At 38.4% G+C, this 21,031-nt stretch overlaps 1 protein-coding gene across 1 annotated transcript in view; it reads left to right on the forward strand.

Annotated features, from left to right (window-relative positions):
• PCSK5 (proprotein convertase subtilisin/kexin type 5) overlaps nucleotides 1-21,031 on the forward strand; it is a 503,247-nt gene that overhangs the window by 264,245 nt on the left and 217,971 nt on the right. Inside the window, exon 10 of the mRNA XM_052644706.1 lies at nucleotides 6,548-6,651. Within this exon, the coding sequence (XP_052500666.1) occupies nucleotides 6,548-6,651 (104 nt within the window). The remainder of the gene's footprint in view (nucleotides 1-6,547; nucleotides 6,652-21,031) is intronic.

Genomic DNA, 21,031 nt, shown 5'->3' on the forward strand with positions numbered 1-21,031 from the left:
GGCCTTTAGAATGGCCAGAATTTGTGATCTCAGGGTAATATTTTCGGAGAAAATTGAGGGTACCACAGAGCAGGTGGAAAGAAAGTTCCATGACTATGAATTGATTTCAGTGCATGTGATCTCAGCTTAGAGTACCTGTGCCTGACCTCTCATCAGATTTTATTCCATAAGCATTTACATAGCAAAGCACTTCAAGGAAACGATTATTGAGCTTACAAACGAAACATCTTTGCAAGGCTACAGGAAACTTAATCGATGTCTTTTAGGTGTAATGACAAATCCTACAGATAAGCCAGGATCTAAAATGGAAAGAAAGCACTTCAGTTTAAATGACAGAATTTTTCTTTGTAAATTAGGGCTGTCTTAAATATGTTTAGACACCAAGTTTCCATACCTTTGGTTTAGACTAAATTCACGGAATCAGTGAGTAGTTTCACAAAAGAGTAAAACAAAAGTTTTACTTAGTTGATCTCGCACGAGTTTTTTCTCTTTTTCCTGCTTTGGTTCAGGTGTGGATGGATCAGAAGCAGGGGTCCAAGTGATAACAATACAAGTCATATTTCTAAATCTGGAGGTATTATTGACTGTGTTTTCTGTTACTACAACCCAACATTAGGCCTAGAACTTTTGAATAAATTTAGAACACAAAACAAGTACATGCCTTTCAGTGATATATTCCTGCTCACAGTGGGACTCACCACCTGTTGATCCCCTTGGAGTCTTCATTACCTGACAAAAGAAGATTGGTGCCCTTTGTTGAAAGTTCTGTTGAATCATTGTTGGCACACATAGGCTGCAGTTAGAGTAATGTTTTTCCCAATCTCTGCATGCTTTAAACACTTACAACCCAACATTAGGCCGATAACTTTTGAATAAATTTAGAAGACAAAACAAATACATGCCCTTTAGTGATATACTCCTGCTCACAGTGGGACTCACCACCTGTTGATCCCCTTGGAGTCTTCACTACCTGACAAAAGAAGATTGATGCCCTTTATTGAAAGTTCTGTTGAATCATTGTTGGCACACATAGGCTGCAGTCAGAGTAATGTTTTTCCCAGTCTCTGCATGCTTTAAACACTTCTGCCACATCTTGGTTATTCTAACTCACAATAAATCCTTTTGCATAATTGCAGACTTATTTAGCATCTGTACAATGACATTCATTTTTGGCTACTTATTCCCATTTTTCTTTTATACAATCTTAGGAAACATAAAAAGAGACTGCTTTGGTCTCAGATTTTGGGTTGACTGTTTAGTAAGTCGGATATTTGATGATGGTGATTGCCCACGCTGTTTCCTGATAGGTCTGGTCCACGTGATCTCTCAACATTGCATTAGATGGACTCACTCTTGTGTTTAAAGAAGACTGTCCTGTTTAGGGGCTTCCCAGGTGGTGCTAGTAGTAAAGAACCTACATGCCAATGCAGCAGACATAAGAGATGCGGGTTCAATCCCTGCATTGGAAAGATCTGGAAGAGGGCTTGGCAACCCGTGCCAGCATTCTTGCCTGGAGAATCCCATGGACAGAGGAGCCTGGCGGGGTCGCAAAGAGTCAGATACGACTGAAGCAACTTAGCACACACATGCACATCCTGTTCAGAAACGGTTTTCATTATTTGCCTTTGCTGTTGCTCCTCTTATTGATCTAGTCTCTTTCTGTAATAAGATGTGCATTTGTTGTTCCTTTTATCAGTTGTCCTTAAACTGCCTCTAATGATAGATCCATCTAGGGGTTTGAGGGAAAGGTGAGTTGTTATTTTTTTTTAATAAATGCAGGTGAATCAGTCATTTGGGTTTTAAAATTAGTTCTTATTTTTAAGGACCACCAAGTACAGATTTATTCACATGTTTGCAGAATTATCTGGGAAAACTCTTGGGGAGAGATTTTTTTTAATGCTAGCAGTTGCACTTAGACCCACTCCAGTGTTCTTGCCTGGAGAATCCCAGGGACGGGGGAGCCTGGTGGGCTGCCATCTATGGGATCGCACAGAGTCGGACATGACTGAAGTGACTTAGCCACAGAAACAGTTGCACTTAGTGCTTATGAGAAGCACTAGACAGAATGTCTCTCCCGGGATTTGTCCTACTTCTTCTAAACCTGTTGTTGGGCCCACGAAATACTTTGAACAGCTCAGAACAAAAATGCAGCACAAACACCAGGTAGTGATAGTGTTGTTCCCGATCCTGTTTTTGCAGCTGGCCACTGGAAGTGTTTGGGATGAGGTTCAGCCGAGGCTCCCTAACTGGAGGGGAGTTACCTAACCAGGCTTTAAACCACATCAAAGTGTGAGTGTGTCAGGCAAGGCAACCGGTTCATAACAAATGTTGAGGAATGATAGGATGTTATGACATCTAGTATAAAATATTATTTTAGAAAAGGAATATGGCTTTTCCTAGCTCACTATCTTTCTGTTTACCTTTGATAAAGTGTGGCAAAGTTAGGCCTTTGGAACCTGAAAACTCAATGCAGGCTCAAGAATCTCCTGAATTCAGTGGCAAATAAAACATAGCCAACTGGGTTGAGATTGACAGAGTGGGAACAAAATTGTGTGGCCATGAGGACAGGATGTGCCATCTTTGGCTTCCTTACCCAGCTGTTAGAGAACCACCTGAAAACCCACTGTGTGTACTTTGGTTTCAGGTTCATGGATTTATCTGTAGATGGTATTAAATAGCAATTGACTGCGCACTCTGCAGCCGAGTGCAGCTGGTTGGAACTATAGCTCTACCACAACCTACCTGTATGTATGTCCTTGAGTTACTATGTGGAACTCAGTCTCACTTTTGTCATCTGTGAAATGGGAATCAAAACTTTACCTCTATCATATGCTTTTTTAAGATTACACAGTACATGTACACATACAGCATTGAGTACCTGCCCCTGGCCAAGTGTTCAGTAAATGTTGGGTACTATTTTGAAGTCATCAAAGGATGCAAAAATCCCTTACAGGGAAAGATGACACATACAGGACTCCTCAGAAAATCATGTAGTCTTGAAAGGTCATCACTAGTTGGCCACATTTTGCAGGCATTTATACATGTGACCTTTATGTGTATATTGTTGGCCAAGGGTAATTGTTAATGATTCTAAGAAGAAACCCAAGGGGTATGCGGCATAACTCTTGGTGGTGTTTCTTTTTTTTTTCCTGGTGGCCTACTATGAGATTGGTGGTCACTGGGCTCGGAGTTGAGAGGTACCACTCTTTTTCTCCAGGTTGGTTAGACTTTGGGCTTTTTTTATTATTATTTGCCCTAAAGCTTTCGAGGCTTTGGCTGTGAGAGGCATGCTGGTTGTCAGAGGCCAGTGGAGTATGAGTCCAGGGTAATTGGCAGAATAGGGTAAGTTTCAGGGGGCCCTCTGTTACTGTCAGGTACTGTGGCATTTACGGTACAGGGCAGCCTGCTTTCGCTCTGTATGTGGCTTATTCCATGTTTGATGACTTCTTCACTCCTACATCATCCCCATGAGCATGAAACAAGTAGGTCATAAAGTGTGACTCAGACTTTCTCATAAATAAGAGTTCTCTCAGGATACTAGTCACTTAACCTGTGGCTATTTCCCGAGCTGATCAATTACCCTCCCAGGTAGGAACACCACTGCTTCAAAAACACATTGGTTTCCCCTATTATCTTTCTCACTTTATTTTGCTGAAATTCAGGAAATTTTGAAATTAAATCATTTCTGAAGTTGTGCATTATCAAATGTCACAGTAAAATTATGTGACTGCCTCCTTACTTCCACGTGTAGTTTCAATTTCCTGAAGCTAGTTTCTCCCTTCTAATTATGAGCACTCCAAGAAGAATTAGTTTTTGCAACTCAGCATGAGAGCAAGTAACTCTTATTTCTTCAGGCTGAGTTGAATGCAGGAGACTTCCTGAATGTGCCTGAATACAAGTGCCTAAGGTAGAAGATAAGTGTTTCCTGTTCTGTTATTATTATTCTATTTTTAATGCTAAGGGTCACTGGGGAAATGATTTCCCAATGGTCAGAACTGTGTGCTTGATATTTCTAAAGGAATTTTACCCTGGTGATAGGTAACAAGAAAACTTGTGTGATTTCTTTTTTTTTTCCCCAGAAGGGTAACATTTATGTGAAAGTTTCAACTGTGTGTTAAATGTTATTTTAAAATTACAAGGTTGATTTAGATATATTTATCAAATCCAAGTGTACTTTTAGGTATCTTACTGTTTGCTCATGAAAAAAATAAAAGCATACATGTTCACTTAAGTGGATTTTGCTTTCCCATAAATAAGTGACTAGAATGTCTTTCCACACTGAACTTTTTGTTGTTCTTTTCGCCCTTCACCCAAATAACTAGACTGGAAAAGGGAAAGGAGAGTAACATTGCATTTCAGGCAGAACTAAAACATCTTTTGTTGAGAGTAGTGTTCAGAATTATCCATGGACTCATTCTTCTAATTTTCCTGACCGTAACGCATTGAATGTACCAAGGGTTTTTGTTGTTGTTGTTGTGTTTTTGTGGATTCAGTATTAGTTAGTAAGAACCAAATATGCTAACTGTTTTAGAACCAGAATTCTTCTGCTTCCTGGGATCCGGCACACAACCTCCCTCGCTTTCTTGAGAGTTGTTGTACCTTGTCTGGTTCTAAAGTTGGTTCCTAACAAATATTGTATCAAGACAAAGCAAAAACAAGTCTGCTTTCATTGTTCTCATATCTTTAAAACTCATGTGCCTGGGTTTTAATTCCTTAGTGTAAGTTCTTTTGTTAATGCAGTCTTACAAAATAGTCAGGATCCTATCTTGTTCCCTATGGAAACCTTGGAAATGACAGTAATCTCTCTCATTTTTCATCTGAGAACATAACAAAAAGGTATAAGAACTCTGTAGTACTTTTCTATCCCCATCTCCTTTATTTTCATATCATTAAATAGGAACTATGACTATTAATTTTAGCAAAATAATGTACTGTCTACCACTTCTAATAGCTTATTATGCACCAGGAACTAGGTTAAATACTTGGCATGACAGTTGACTCTTGAACAATATAGATTTGAACTGCACAGTTCTGTTTATATGCAGATTTTTTTTTCACTAATTGTGTACCACACAGCCTGCTGTTGGTTGGATATATGGATGCAGAACCATGGGTATGGAGACCCAGCTATAAGTTATATTCAGACTTTTGACTGTTCAGGGACTGGTACCCCTAACCTCCACATTGATCCAGGGGCAACCATACTTTGATTCAGTTGGTACAACAAAGTAGATATTAGCATCCACATTCTAAGTGGGGAAACTGACTCTTTGAAAAGTCAATTTCACATAGACAGAAAATAAAGGAGCCAGAAAAAGGTCGCTGGGCCCCCTCTCATTAGGAGGCCACCCTCAAAAACATGGATGTGGTGAGTATGATAAGAAAATGTAGTATCAAGTGAAGCAGTGTGCAGTTTCATCAGTGAAAGTTAGCTGTAAAGATAGCGGGCTCTCTGTCTGCATGGAGACACACCAGAGTACATACATGCCCATATGAGGGGGTGCAGAGATTACCACCTGCCCCTGTCATACCTCAAGGGAGGTAGCGAGTCATTCTCTCTCCTCCTCCAAATGTTCTGACCCATCCCTTGCAAATATCCTTTCTAAAATGAAGGTGGTAGATGAGAAGCAAAGAAAATAACCACACAAGCTGCATGATAAGTTGCCATGTTTCCAAGTTAGGAAAAGAAAAGAGTCATAGCTCACATTCAAGATTGAATTGAATAAGTATCCTGATTAGAATTTCTTGCAGGCACTGAGTCAAATGCTGTCTAGGAAATAACATGTTCTTTGAAAGAGAAGGAAAGACTGTGAATATGTACTCAGATTTGTTTTCTGTGTGTTTATTAGTTTTGCAGTTCTTTGATGAAAGTATCTTCCATTCAGTAGTGTCTGTGATCTTCTGTGCCAGCAGCCATAATAGATATTCAATAATTTAATAACTGTTTATTGCAAATTAAGATCACTCCCATAGCTGTCTGTGCCTTGGTGCCCAGTGTTGGGCTCTGTACCACATCCTCTTTCCTTCAGAACACTGAAAATGGAGACTCAGTTTCAATTCAGACTTTTTTCGTATCCCACACATCCATCCAGAATGGTTACCATTGCTAAGTTCTTTGTTAAATTACAAGTCTACTGCCTGGCTAAATAAGTGAACAAGCAATGTTCAAGAGCCCTTCAGTTTTGGCTTTAGCTTGTTGTAATTTTCTAATGATGATGCAAGATTCTGCACACAGGATGACAGGGCCAGAATTGGGAGCCTTTTTGAGGAAACTGAAAATCCTCACCCTTTTAAAACCTTACATACTAGTATCACACTATTTCTCAAATTAAAGGTTACATTTTCTGCCTCCCTAAGACTAACGTCACCTCTCCAAGTGGAAAACAAGAGCGGCATTTGGCATTCGTTTATCCCAAACCCAAATCGCTGACCCTTTGTTTTTAGTACTTTGCCCTTTTGCTTTTGCTTTTTTAATTTGCTTGTGACTCTCTGCTTCCCCCATCTTTTTTTTTTTTGGTACAATGATTCTTACCTTGTCTTTCCCCAGTCCGTTTCTGACCTGGAGAGACGTGCAGCATGTTATTGTCAGGACTTCCCGTGCAGGACATTTGAACGCTAATGACTGGAAAACCAATGCTGCTGGTTTTAAGGGTGAGAACTTCTTTCATCTTCTGTCACAGGCAAAATATTTTTATTTTCCCCCATTTTAAATGGAGAGCAGGAAACAGAACCCCTCCACAGAAACTTTACATTTTGTACTGACACAGGAAGAGGTTGATCTCTTAGTAAAAAAATTAAAAAGGCAGATTCCTCTTTTAAAAAAATTAAAACAACATATTTATGGCAGATTTCCTTGGCTTCCCATATCATAGGTCAGATTTTTTAAAGGTAACCATCTCCCAAGTATTGTCGACCTATGAGGCTCCTCATTAGCTTACTATTTGCTGTCCTTGATTATCTGAGTGATATTTGTAACAATGAATTTAAAAATTCCTTACCTTCTGGAGTGATTACTTCCAGTTAATAACAGCTGGTATCTTTTGTTCCTTTGAGGGTAGCACTGTTAGTTGGTAGGCTATGCTTTCTATATATTTTGTTTTTGTTTTCCCCCAAACTTCCACAAATAGGAAAACAGGCCTAATTCTATGACATTACTTTACATAAACTAATAATTCTTCTGAAGCATCATAATGCAGTCTTATGCAAGTGTACACAGGCTATAATAAGTGCTAACTATTTTTCCCATGGCTGATAAGGATTATAGTTCCCTCAAACTATCTTACTAACAGTAACTATTTTGTTTGTTGTCATCCGTAACATATGCTATAATCAAAAGAAAATAATTATATAAAGTGGATGTCCTTCAGTTTAGTATCTTTACTCAGGTTTCAGATAACCTAAATTTTAAACCATTAATTTAAGTTATAACAAAGATTACTTTTTGTCATATCTGCAGACTTACATTTATTCCCAAATAATATTTGTATCATTATATATCCCTATAGATGAAAAACAGTATTCCATAACAGAAGGAACAAATTGCAGTTCTGGGCCTCAGATCATTGGTAATAAGCTGAATAATCCTGGGCAAGTCCTTTAATTTTTCCAGGCCCTAACTTCCCCAACTTAGTTTAGAAGCTAAATAATATTAACTACATAGAATATCTTATGTATGAAATCCATATATCCATAGTGTATTATACTCAACGTATATAAATATTCATGCTGAAAATGTAACGTGTAATTTTAAAAATTATTTGCAAGGAGCTTATTGGAGTCTCATGCTTCGCCAAAACCTTTCAATATGCCAGTTAACCAGTGCCATATAAAAGAGTTCTTTGACTAACATCTTCACTGAAGACTTCACTTTTAGAAAAGATAAAGACTAGCCCTCTTCTTTTGAGTATTATCAAATACCTTTCCATGCTTGTAAACTATTTAATGCAGCAGTGTTCAATGAGCTTTTAATCGAAAGCGTTGTAAATACCAATTGGGATCATATTTTCCGAAGCCCAAATCAAGACACAGTCCCAAAATAGTAAATGCTATGTGCAGCATAAAAAAACATTTGAAAGTTCAGTTGTTCGAGAAAATCCAGGATGTAATTTGGCATATGTATGTTTCCTTTTGATTAGCTTCCACATGCTTCCAACCCCTACTATAAATTCAGGCAGTCAAGGGGTTGAGTTTGGGGAGCAAGATGAGGTGGGGGAAGGGATGAAAACATAACCTTGGTTGGTTCAACACTGCAATGAACTTCTTAGTAGAAGGTTCATAGACTAAGTACATTGACCTCCATGAAGCTGAGGAATCAACTTTAACCCAAATAAAAGTCTTAGTTTTACTTATTCCTTCTTGGCAACTTAAAAAGAGCAAGTGGTTCTAATAAAAAAACGCAACTCTTTTGAAAACCTCTGTTGGTTTTGGAGAGGGGGAAGCGGAGGCTTTAGACTGAATCTCACCAGATCCAAACCTGAGTCTGAATGGGGCTATCCTCTGCTTCTGGCAGGGGGCAAAGAGCGTTTTACTATTGCACGTGGCAATATTTAGTATAATATTTCACTCTTCTCTTAGATTACTGCCAAGAGTAACAATTAAAGTTCGCTTTTTCATAGATGAATTACCCTGAATGGTCTGGACTCCCAGCAGAATTGTTTTGTAATTTTGTTGATGGCGAGCCCCATATTTCATCTAAACATGATCATAATAAGAAGAATTTTTGACATTTTCTTCCCTTCTCTAAGCATTCTCATCCCCTCCCTAGCATCCCACAAATAAAAGCAATGAAGGCAGAGGCTAGCAGGAGAGGAGTCGTGCTCTGGCAGGCAAGGGTTGGGGAATGCAGGTCACTAGGACTGGATAAAGATGGGCTGACTTTATGGAATAAGAACTGAATGAACAAAAAATAGGGAAGGCTTGGAAAATGTTCATGCAAAGAGAGCTCATATTTTAAATTAGGTCAGCCAGCTTTTGCAGGCCTTACTTAGAGGGAACACACGGCCAAGTGTTTCTCCTTAGGCAACAGAAGTTGCCTGCAAACAGAAGCCTGCGACCCTGGGTGTGCTCCCTTACCACTGGGCTTGGTCCTAATGCTGAGTGAGATGTAGGTACGAAACAAATCTGAAAACACCTGCGCTTCCCTGAGCTTGCTCCTATGGCCTCATGTTGAGTGATTTAACTTGTATGAAGAGTAGGGTGTTGGGTTTGTTTTTTTTTTTAAATCACTAGAATTTCATAAACTGGTTGGCAGGTACTCTTCTGCAATGCGGCTGTCAGTATTAATGTCCAGACTTCCTCTTTCTCACCTGGTAAAGCAGACAGCTCAGTCTAGCAACCAGTTGGGTTTGGGGGTCTCGCCATCAATAGACTTGATAGTCAGTTCTCACTGGTAACTTGGGAGAAGCCAGCACCCTACAGATCAGTCTTTCCCCAAACCCTGCCAAGTGCCTTCATACAGCATCCTTACATATCTTTGAACCTACCCACGTGTGGTCCATCTAAATTAGAGAACAGACCCAGATGCTATCAGATCTAGACTGATGTGGGTCTCCGTTCAAGGCGGACTTGATCCACTCTTACCTACATGTGTTATGGGCCTGGATTCCTGGCCCCTGGAAGGACATTCCTTCCAGAAGCAACTGCTGGCTTCCGTTAACTGGCATTCAGGCAAGGAAGTTGCCTAGGGAGGACTGACTCCTCTGTGCGTTTCTCTGAGAGCAGAGTTACAGATGAGCTGGATGCAGAGAACTTTCTTCCCCTTTCTCTGCACTCTCCTTACAGTGAGATCAATTTATAAACAGTCCTGCCGTGAGATCCATTCACAGTGAAGGCAGCCCCAAACCTGGAAGCCACTCATCAACATTTTTATGTTATGGTAGCTTAACTTTTAACAATGTTAACTGAACTAAGATGATTCTATCTTGCTGCTTCTTTATAATAATAATAATAATCTAATATAGATAAAATACCTTTTGTAGAAGATCTGTTTTTTAAAATAAACATAATTCAAGGAATACATACCTATGAAAACTAACTGGATGTTGTTTAGATATGTTCATCCTGTGAATAATCCTAGTTAAGTTTCAGATAACACCTTTTGATTTTAAACCTCTTCCAAGATAGTTTAATAATAAATGGAATAAATATGATGCATCTATCAAATAATCTGAGATTATGCATGAAAATAGGAAAGTATTTGCATGAAACCACATCAACAGATGTGCTATCTGCCACTAGAGAACTAAAATCCAAATTCCAGTATCTTTGCTACTGACCAACATTTACAATGCCTGGAGACAACTTTGGCATTCAATTATTTGTTTGGGAGTTTCTTTAGTATTGCTTTCTCCTTTTTTTCCCTTTGCTCTTATGAAATGTCTTTTCTATTTTTTTTCGTTCTGCTCTTTTTAATAACCCCCTCGTGCTCCTTAAAATGTGCAAATCAACCATTGAAGTGAGGGTTTTGCCATCTGGGTGATTTTCTTCAAGGAATTTAATTTATGTAGTCTCCTGATTTGGCAACCTGCTCCAGTACCCTTGCCTGGAAAATCCGATGGACAGAGAAGCCTGTTAGGCTACAGTCCATGGGGTCACAAAGAGTCGGACACGACTGAGCGACTTCACTTTCTTTCTTTCTTTCTTTTCCTGATTTACTTATTCACAAATATTTCCTGCACACTGTCAGCAGGCCAGCCCAACACATGATGAAGCACACCCAAAGAGCAGACGCAGAAGGAAATGTCCAGGTCCTATGACTTTGCCTCCTGTGATCTGGCTGCAGTGTGATTTACCTACAGAAACAGAAGTTTACGCTGTAATTTTTTCTCCCTCCAGTCAAATCCAATCAGTCTTTCAGGCTCATGTTTATAAAAGTGTCAGTGATCCTTCTCTCACCATCTAAAATGCAGCCCAGCCTGAGCAGCAGAAGGCTAATGAAAGAATCTCTCCTGTGGCATGCCACATACATTTTGATGAGTTCTGTTTTTACAAAGAAGGTGTATGGATCCTAGGGCCCTAGAGAGGGCTTGCTTGAATTCTGCATTCTTCTAGAATCCATGGCTCAGAGCCTTTCAGGAAGAACCCCTCCCTCTTTCTGCTTAAATTTGAGGACCCTACCTATTTCCTACCCATCTCTTCCCCCAGTCTCCTGGGCTGTGCTCACTGAATCTTTCCCCCGCATCCATAGCCCTGGTTTGCTGATGCAGCTATGAGAAGTCTAATTGAATGCATGCAACATCAATGCTATAGTTTTTTTTTCAAAGTGTCTGTATTTCGATATGATAACTTGATATTATACAGTTAAACTCTCTTAAATCTAGGAACAGGAATAGACGTCAGATAATAAATTAGGAACTTCTGTCATCTTTACTAGGCGAAAGAAAGAAAAAAATGTCATTGAAAATCAAAATGACAACTAAGTGAGCGAGGTTACCACGCCTTCCATTTCACTGCCCTCCCAGACTATGTAAGTCTCTTTATTTCTACCAGCATGTTGCTGAAACCTCCTCATCCCCCACTGACTCTTTCTTTGACCACAACTAAACTACTAGATTTTTAAATTTTTATTTCTAACTGATTTCCCACTGGGGAAAACAATTGACAGTCTAACATGACTTCTTAGCCTCAAAGGCCCTTAACTTTTAATAACCTTTATTACTTTTAATTGCCATCATTTTATTTCTACTGGTAGGGCTAGTAATTTTAAGATGTTCCAATATATTTTTAATACCTATTTGTCTTGCTTTCAGTTTGTAACACTTATTTAAAAAGAATTTAGAAGTGCTGAAACCATTAAGCATGCCATGTGTTAATTTGAAACGAAAGGTTTTGAAATGTGTGGGGGTTTTTTTTGCGTATATAAGTGATATCTGATGTGTTACCATTTGAAAGAGTAAAGCTATATTGTTATCATATTATTTCACTGTACAAATAACATTTTATCTTTGCCACCTAGCATGCTGATGTGATGTTGGTAGCTATGTTTAAAGTCCATAATGTACCTTAATTGGAAATGTACACATCAAGTTTTCAAAAAAAGGTCAAAGTGAAATGTTATTCATCTGGTCAGTGTCGGGGGGGATATTCAAATCAGATGCTTGACTTCAGTCCCAATCCTGTTTTCAGAAATTTAGTTCTTTTAAAATGCCAAGAGGTATATAAATACATTTGATCCTACCTAATAAAATTTGCTCCCTAGAAATGCTACCTGAGTTTCCTTCACGATTCTGAGTTTTATTCCATTGTACTCTATGAACTCGTATTTATTTAATATATTAACTTAAAACCTTTCATTTTGCATTTATTGATCATTGAATATATGAGCTTACCTTCTTGCTCATTTATAAAAAAGATATGAATCACACATAATTTAGGGATTTTACTTTTATTCTTTTGTCTCTCGGATGATGTACCTAAATATCTACCTGGGAACAGCAATATAGGACCCCTGACAGCCATCTCCCTGATCACTGCTCAATCTGGAGTCTTGTATTCACAGTGCTCACTTGCCCCATCAGAGTGTTCTATTCATACATACTAAATATGTGAGATTTAAAAATATTTTCTGCTAATGAAAATGCAAACAAAATGTTGTTTTCTCATTGCTGGTCTTTGAATGGTAGTGTTAGGTTTGTTAGACTTTGGGGATAATTTTGTTTTATACCCCTGCACACAGAAGTTTTAAATGTATGTGGTTTCACACTTAAAATCCTTCTTCAAAATAGAATTAAAATGATGGTTGTACTACATGACTGTTACCTCTTTACCAGATATAATTAGTTAATGAAGGGAATTATGTTTAGAGTAGTTTTGTGGTTTTGCCACAGTCTTAAGAACCTTATTCTAGTAGAGAGTCTGTTATTGATATTTTCTTTGGCCTTTGAAGAAACCAATTAAAGTTTTTGTATCTTGGGTTTTTAGAATGTGGGTAACAAAATACCAAACATAATGAGAAGGCTGAGCTGAATGAAAAGTGCTTTGAAATTGGAAAATACCAAACATAAAAAGAGCCTTGACAAAGATAAGACTCTTAAAGTGTATTTTCATATGTCACAGCTTTCTACTGCAAAATAAGGATAAAGATACAGAACTACGTTGTGAATTAGAATACTGTTTTAGGGCTGAAGTTAATTAAATTATCTGAGTCAGCAAGACAAAATGCATTAAGGCTTTTGTAATGAAATTAGCACAATAGGTCTTCCTTTTATTCCGTAATTGCATATCAATGACTATACTATAATCATATATAAACACAGCTCTACTGTTTTGCAAATTAATTTTCATGTTTAAATATCACCTTGACGTCAACCTACTAAATCTTGAAAATTTGTTTTAGCATAGGAACTAATGACAGAAATCTGAACTAATTGTAGTTATAAATGTCCTGTCAACTCTTTAGCCATTAATGTATGCTACAAGCATAAGATTTGATTTTTTAACAATATGCAAAATTTGTATACTCAAGAGACAGTTGATGTCTCTTTTTGTGTTATCACCTGATGAAACTCAATTTTGCTAATTCCAATCAGGCTGGACTTCCTTAGGTATTTTTAAAACTCTTCTTTCAGCAAATGAGTTTGGCTATCCTTCATGTTAACAAAGCTTAATATTTTGTGGTTACAATTGATATTTTAGACAAAGATAAAAATCATCAATCTGTAAACTTGGTAATTACAGGGAGTGATCAACCAGGGCCAATGCTATTTCGGACCAAAAGTGTGTTGTTAACCATGAAGTAAGGAAATGGATTCATGTGAATCACTAATAATTGGATTCTGAATCCAGTTCTAAAATAAGATGCCTGAAAGACTTAAGCCGAGGCTGTCTTATCGAAAAACACTTAGCTGCACATACGTGCACATTCTCTTACAGAGATTTTTAAAATTTAACAGTGATTTTCTTATGTTAATTTAAAACAAAAAAAACTCACTTAGCATAGTAGTTTGGAGCATGGGCTCCAAAGTCAAATAACCTGGGATTGAATCCCAGCTTTACAAACAAATAAACAGTACATCTGGAAATCTGCATACATTCTTAACTTTATTGGAGTGAGTTTACATATTATAAGAAGTACTATTTGAAATGTATAGATGTATACATCTATATAACCATCACCACAGCCAAGGTGTAAAACATTCCCATCACCCCAAAAATTTCTTTTGCATTCTTTCTTATCCCCCCCACCTCCTCAATCCCGCCCTGTGCAACCAGATATATTTGCTATTACTATAGATTAGATTGTCTTTTGTAGACTTTCATACAGATAGGATTATTTGAAATTGGCTTCTTTCTCTCCATATATTTTTTTGAGGTTCATCCATATCGTTAAGTATATGAGGGGTTTATTCTATTTATTACTGACCTATATTCTATTGTAAGAATGTACCACAATTTGTATTATCATTCACTATTTCATAGATGATATATATACCATGTCTACTTAATCTATTCATCTGTTGATGGACCCTTAGGTTGCTTCCATATCTTACTAATTATAAATAATGTTACTGTGAACATTGGGGTGCATATACCTTTCCAAATTAGTGCTTTGGTTTCTTTGGATATGTACTCAAGGGTGAAATTAGTGGATCATATGGTTCTCGTTTCAGTTTTTCTGAAAAACCTCCATACTCTTCTCCATAGTGGCTACACCAATTTACATTTCTGCTAACAGTGCATGAAGATTCCCCTTTCCATGGATAATTTTACTGTTTCTCATTTGGGGGTGTTGTGAGTAAAGCTGGTATGAATATTCATGGACAAGCTTCTGTGTGGACAAATTACAACTTTTTAAACTTTACATACTAGGCAAAAGACCTAATTTAAGGAGAGACTTTGAGGAGTAAGGGGATGGTCCAAAAGACTAACCAGATGTAAAGAACATTTCAGGCCAGGTATATAGCACATACTAAGACTCAATCAAGGAAAAGCTGGAAGATCATTCATCCTAGCTGCAGTGTGTGACAAAGGGAAGAAGGAAAACAGTATCATATACAGAATTGAGCACAGCTCTTCCTTCTTGGTAGACACTCAGGGAACTTGATCATCTACATGTTATGCATCTTTCTCATACAACATTTAATATTGAATTAATAAATGGTTAATATTGGTAGAAATTTGTAGGATAAAAATGGAGCATGCATTATATATATATATGTATATATATGCACACACACACACACACAGAATGTAGCTTAGGAATGAAACTAGCTCTACTCTCCCTTGCAAATATGCCTTTCACTACTATATTCACATATTTCTTGTAATTCTGCCCCCCTCTCTGTAGTCTATTTTATCTGATTTGGGTTCTTGTTTCCATTTGCCAAGATTTTAGTTGATGGTTCTGGATGAAGGATTAATTTCCTTATTTGTGTTCTCTGCTTTTCTGGAAGACTACTTGGATTTCAAGAAACAATAGGTAGACTCAGAAGTTTTGAAAAAAAGCATAATCTGCTGATCATGAGTGATCTGAGTTAATGGCATGTATATAACCTAGATGAGAGGCACAGATGAGTATTAAGAGACTGTTGAACTCTCAGTTTGAGAGCTACTCCTGGGAACCAAAACTTGTATGAAATAGTTTATAAAGCAGTTAGTTTAAATAGATGCATTATTTTTTCTTTGTATCTTGGAGGATTTTGGGGATTAGAACTGGAGGAAACAGCTGTGCTAAAAGCATTGGTCAGGATAAGGGAGGAGAGAGCAAGGCCGGTATGCAAAAAGGGTAGGTGTCATGTGATGAGTGAAGTAATTTAAAAGAAACTGAGGACAAAGCTACCTGAATCTTAGAGTAAAAAGTTCTTATTTGATTTGAAAAACATTTTGGAGCCGCTGCAGTGATTTGAGAAAGTGAGCTGGATAACAGTAATGACTTTCAAGAAAGTCAATTCCAGTTGCTTTGATGTCGAAGTTTTCTTTTTTAAGCTGATTGTGTAAATCCGTGGGTCCTATGATATGTGCTGCCAAATGACATGGACAGAAGAAACTGACTTGCTAAAATGGGTGAAAATGCTCTTGCCATGATGTTTTCTCTCATCTTAGCATGCAATTGTACATTCCTCACCTCAAAGGTTGTGACATTCAGTGGAATTTCTTCTCATCTCATGGTCTCCTAAATGAGGAGAGTTATAGAGGTGGTATATATAATCATCTTTGCTAAATTCTTTTTTTTTTAAGTAAAGACAAAGAAATGCTTTTAGAAATGGCTCTTTAATAAACCCAGGGCAAAGGGTGTGGTGAAGAGATTACTTCTTGAAAAGTGTCAGGCCAAAACCTGTACTTTAAGAAGACTTCACAAATTTCCTTCAAACCAGTCTTTTTGTTGCTTATTATTGTTCACCATGACCTTCAGAAAGCCACTTAACTTCCAATATTTGAATTATTTTCACATAGAGCTGTAGTCTTTGAATTTGCCATGTCAGTTCGCAGACATTTAAAGAAAGCCAGTGACACAATTCTTGTTAGCTTCTGGAGTCACTGTGAGACTCTTGCAGGTAGAGTGACAGATTCATTTACAGTTTATAGGTGACTTTTTCCCTTTCTTAAGTTTTACATTAGTATTCTTTTTCTTAGCTGTGAAGCAAACTTAGAATCATCTGTAGTCCTAGGAAGCTGCATACATTTTTTGAGCCTGCCAGAGGCTACAGTGTCAATGCTTTCTTAATATACTCTATGGGATGGTTTTGTCTGGAAATCCTTTGCTCTTCTTTATATGGTTTGCCCTCAGAATTGTCTTTAGAACCAAGGAAAAAGATATGTGTCCAGCTTTGTTCCAGAGTTCAATATTGTGCATCTTACAAGCCTAAAACTTGCACTAAACTCCAGCTTTATATGATTAAACAATCAGAGGATATACCTAAAGATGCATGATGTCTATGATTACATGTTAGGGTGTACCATAGTTTTTTGTACAGATTATTTAACTGAACTAGGGAATCAAATAAGGAAATTGAGTGGAGATTGAAATCTAGCCTATAATTGACTCAACAAGTCATATGCCCCAGAATGGGATGTTGTTGTTTAGTTGCAAAGGTGTGTCTGACTCTTTTGTATCCCACCAGGCTCCTCTCTCCATGGGATTCTCCAGGCAAGAATACTGGAGTGGGTTTTCACTTCCTTCTCCAGGGGACCTTTCTGACCCAGGGATCAAACCTGTGTCTCCTGCATCAACAGGTGGATCCTTTACCACTGAGCCAGCGGGAAAGCCCCCAGAGTGGGATGGCATTCCCCTAAAGCAAGAGGCATCTAATTCACAGGAGTCCCATGTAGGCAACCATATTGCATGAAATTTGGTTGTAATTTCTCCCACAGTTGTCAAAAAGGCATGGGTATCTTTCAAAAGGTATCTCTCCAGAGATGGTTTTGATCATTTTAACCTTCATCTATTGCTTCAAGCTTGACATTCACAGGACCTTCATTTGCAAAGTTATTGGAGTCAGATAGTTTCCCAATATCTTTTTCATCATCCCCAGCTTCTAGACATAGTTTGATGTAAAATCTTAGAATTTTGAATGAATGAGTTTAAGCACAAATCTATTTTTCTCTTCTTATTCTTTCTCCATTCTGCCTGATTTTTTGACCAAAAATGATTGAAGCTTCATGAATTCAAATGTATGCTTATTTCATGTGGAGTCAGTAGGAGACTCTTATGTGGGGTGATTAAAAATTGACATATGCAGGATACATGAGCACAGGCAGAAGGCAGTGGCGAAAAAGCTATATGAGATGCTTTCATGATTATCAACAAGCTGTCTTGTAAGGTACTCCCAAACAGACCTTTTCTACAAAGGAATAGAGCTTTAAATGTGAGAGAGAGAGAGATGTGATGGAGGTACACAGGAGGAACTCTGTCATTGAAATTAGTCCTTGCCTATCAGTTTTGGACTCTGGCATCAGCTTTCCCAGAACAGACTATGGCACCAATTCCCTGACCCCCATGAGGGACAGGAGGCTCTTACTTGCTGTGACCACGCTGAGACCATGCCAAATGGGCAGTGTTCCAGCTGTGAAGATCGGTTCAAGATCAATGTACATGCTGTGCCATGCTAAGTTGCTTCAGTTCTGTCTGACTCTGTTGAGACCTTATGGACTTCCCGCCAGACTCCTCTGTCTGTGGGATTCTCCAGGCAAGAATACTGGAGTGGATTGCCATGCCCTCCTCCAGAGGATCTTCCTGACCCAAGGACTGAACCCATATCTCTTAAATTTCCTGCATTGTCAGGCGGGTTCTTTACCACTTGCGCTGCACAGGAAGCCCTCAAGATCAATAAGTTAAGCCAAATGAATGAGAGGAAAGGGGGCCTTATTACATCTTTTTAAACTTTAGTAAAGATGGTTTTGCCTATCCTTTTTTTCTACCCATGGAGATCTTTATATCCATGCTAGTGTCTACAATATAAACCAGACCCAAGGATTCAAAAAGAAATCCTGAAAATTAATCCCTCGCTAGTTTTATGCGTAACTTCCTAGGGCCACTGCATTTAGGAAGATACAGTTACACACACCAGGCGTTCACTTTGTGGAATCCATCTGGATACATCTTCTGTGACATAAATAGATCCAGACTTTTTTTTCTTAGAATCTCAATTCAACTCTTTACACATGTTCACATCTTGCTAGCCTTAGGCATTTCAAAGCAATTAAACTTCCATCACACATCCCAGTAATAGTTTCAACAGGCTTCATTTTATGATGTTCTACCAGAAGCCATGGTACACCCTGAAGTTTCCAGAGTCATCTTTGAAAGAGCCAAAAAAAGAGGGTATTGTGATCACTGCTGGATGTTAACAAATGGGAAGCTGCTCTTTGCCACCCAGTGCCATTTGTTCATCTGTGCATGCCTAGTTAGCTGTAATAAAAAAAAATGGCCTCAGCATGAATATAAAATAAAGTAACTTTGCCATATTAATAATATTTTCTCACTCAGGAAAAACTCCTGATAGAAATGACTGAAGAAGGTCATTTCTCAGCAAGAATAAGGGCTCTGGGCCAGTTAACTTTTCTTCCAAACTTCACATATATCTTTTTCTGCACATACGATTTTAATGAGTTTTGAAAAAGAGAGCCATTTTTAATGCAGTTGATTTGCAGAAAGCAGAGAGGATAAAAATGTTCCAGTGTTCATTTGTGATGTATAGATAAATCCCAAAATGTCCCTCCCAACCTTTGTTGTCTTATTCTGAGAATTTATGACTGATTTGAGTACTTTCATTGAAAGAAATACTATGTGTCTTTTGTATAATGGTGATCACTGAATATGTATATAATAGATGAAGATTTTGAATACTTGGGATCAAGTCCCAGTGAGTTTAAGAGTTTTTTTTTGTTTTTTTTTTGTTTTTTTAGTGTTCATGAGACTTAGTATTTTCAGCTGTGAATTGTGAATAATCAGTTTAGTTCAGTCACTCGGTCGTATCCGACTCTTTGCGACCCCATGAATCGCAGCATGCCAGGCCTCCCTGTCCATCACCAACTCCCGGAGTTCACTCAGACTCACGTCCATCGAGTCCATGATGCCATCCAGCCATCTCATCCTCGGTTGTCCCCTTCTCCTCCTGACCCCAATCCCTCCCAGCATCAGAGTATTTTCCAGTGAGTCAACTCTTCGCATGAGGTGGCCAAAGTACTGGAGTTTCAGCTTTAGCATCATTCCTTCCAAAGAAACCCCAGGGCTGATCTCCTTCAGAATGGACTGGTTAGATGTCCTTGCAGTCCAAGGGACTCTCAAGAGTCTGTTCCAACACCACAGTTCAAAAGCATCAATTCTTCAGCGCTCAGCCTTCTTCACAGTCCAACTCTCACATCCATACATGACCCCTGGGAAAACCATATCCTTGACTAGACAGACCTTAGTCAGCAAAGTAATGTCTCTGCTTTTGAATATGCTATCTAGGTTGGTCATAACTTTTCTTCCAAGGAGTAAACGTCTTTTAATTTCATGGCTGCAGTCACCATCTGCAGTGATTTTGGAGCCCCCAAAAATAAAGTCTGACACTGTTTCCACTGTTTCCCCATCTATTTCCCATGAAGTGATGGGACCAGATGCCATGATCTTCGTTTTCTGAATGTTGAGCTTTAAGCCAACTTTTTCACTCTCCTCTTTCACTTTCATCCAGAGGCTCTTTAGTTCCTCTCCACTTTCTGCCATAAGGGTGGTGTTATCTGCATATCTGAAGTTATTGATATTTCTCCTAGCAATCTTGATTCCAGCTTGTGTTTCTTCCAGTCCAGAGTTTCTCATGATGTACTCTGCATGTAAGTTAAATAAGCAGAGTGACCATATACAGCCTTGACGTACTCCTTTTCCTATTTGGAACCAGTCTGTTGTTCCATATCCAGTTCTAACTGTTGCTTCCTGACCTGCATACAGATTTCTCAAGAGGCAGGTCAGGTGGTCTGGTATTCCCATCTCTCAGAATTTTCCACAGTTTATTGTGATCCATACAGTCAAAGGCTTTGGCATAGCCAACAAAACAGAAATAGATGTTTTTCTGGAACTCTCTTGCTTTTTCCATGATCCAGTGGAGGTTGGCAATTTGATCTCTGGTTCCTCTGCCTTTTCTAAAGCCAGCTTGGACATCAGGAAGTTCATGGTGCACATATTGCTGAAGCCTGGCTTGGAGAATTTTGAGCATTACTTTACTAGCATGTGAGATGAGTGCAATTGTCCGGTAGTTTGAACCTTCTTTGGCATTGCCTTTCTTAGGGATTGGAATGAAAACTGACCTTTTCCAGTCCTGTGGCCACTGCTGAGTTTTCCAAATTTGCTGGCATATTGAGTGTAGCACTTTCCCAGCATCATCTTTCAGGATTTGAAATAGCTCAACTGGAATTCCATCACCTCCACTAGCTTTGTCCATAGTGATGCTTTCTAAGGCCCACTTGACTTCACATTCCAGGATGTCTAGCTCTAGATGAGTGATCACACCATTGTTATTATCTGGGTCGTGAAGATCTTTTTTGAACAGTTATTCTGTGTATTCTTGCCACCTCTTCTTAATATCTTCTGCTTCTGTTAGGTCCATACCATTTCTGT

This window comes from Budorcas taxicolor, chromosome 8, assembly GCF_023091745.1.
Source record: "Budorcas taxicolor isolate Tak-1 chromosome 8, Takin1.1, whole genome shotgun sequence".
In the NCBI taxonomy this organism is placed as follows: Eukaryota; Metazoa; Chordata; class Mammalia; order Artiodactyla; family Bovidae; genus Budorcas; species Budorcas taxicolor.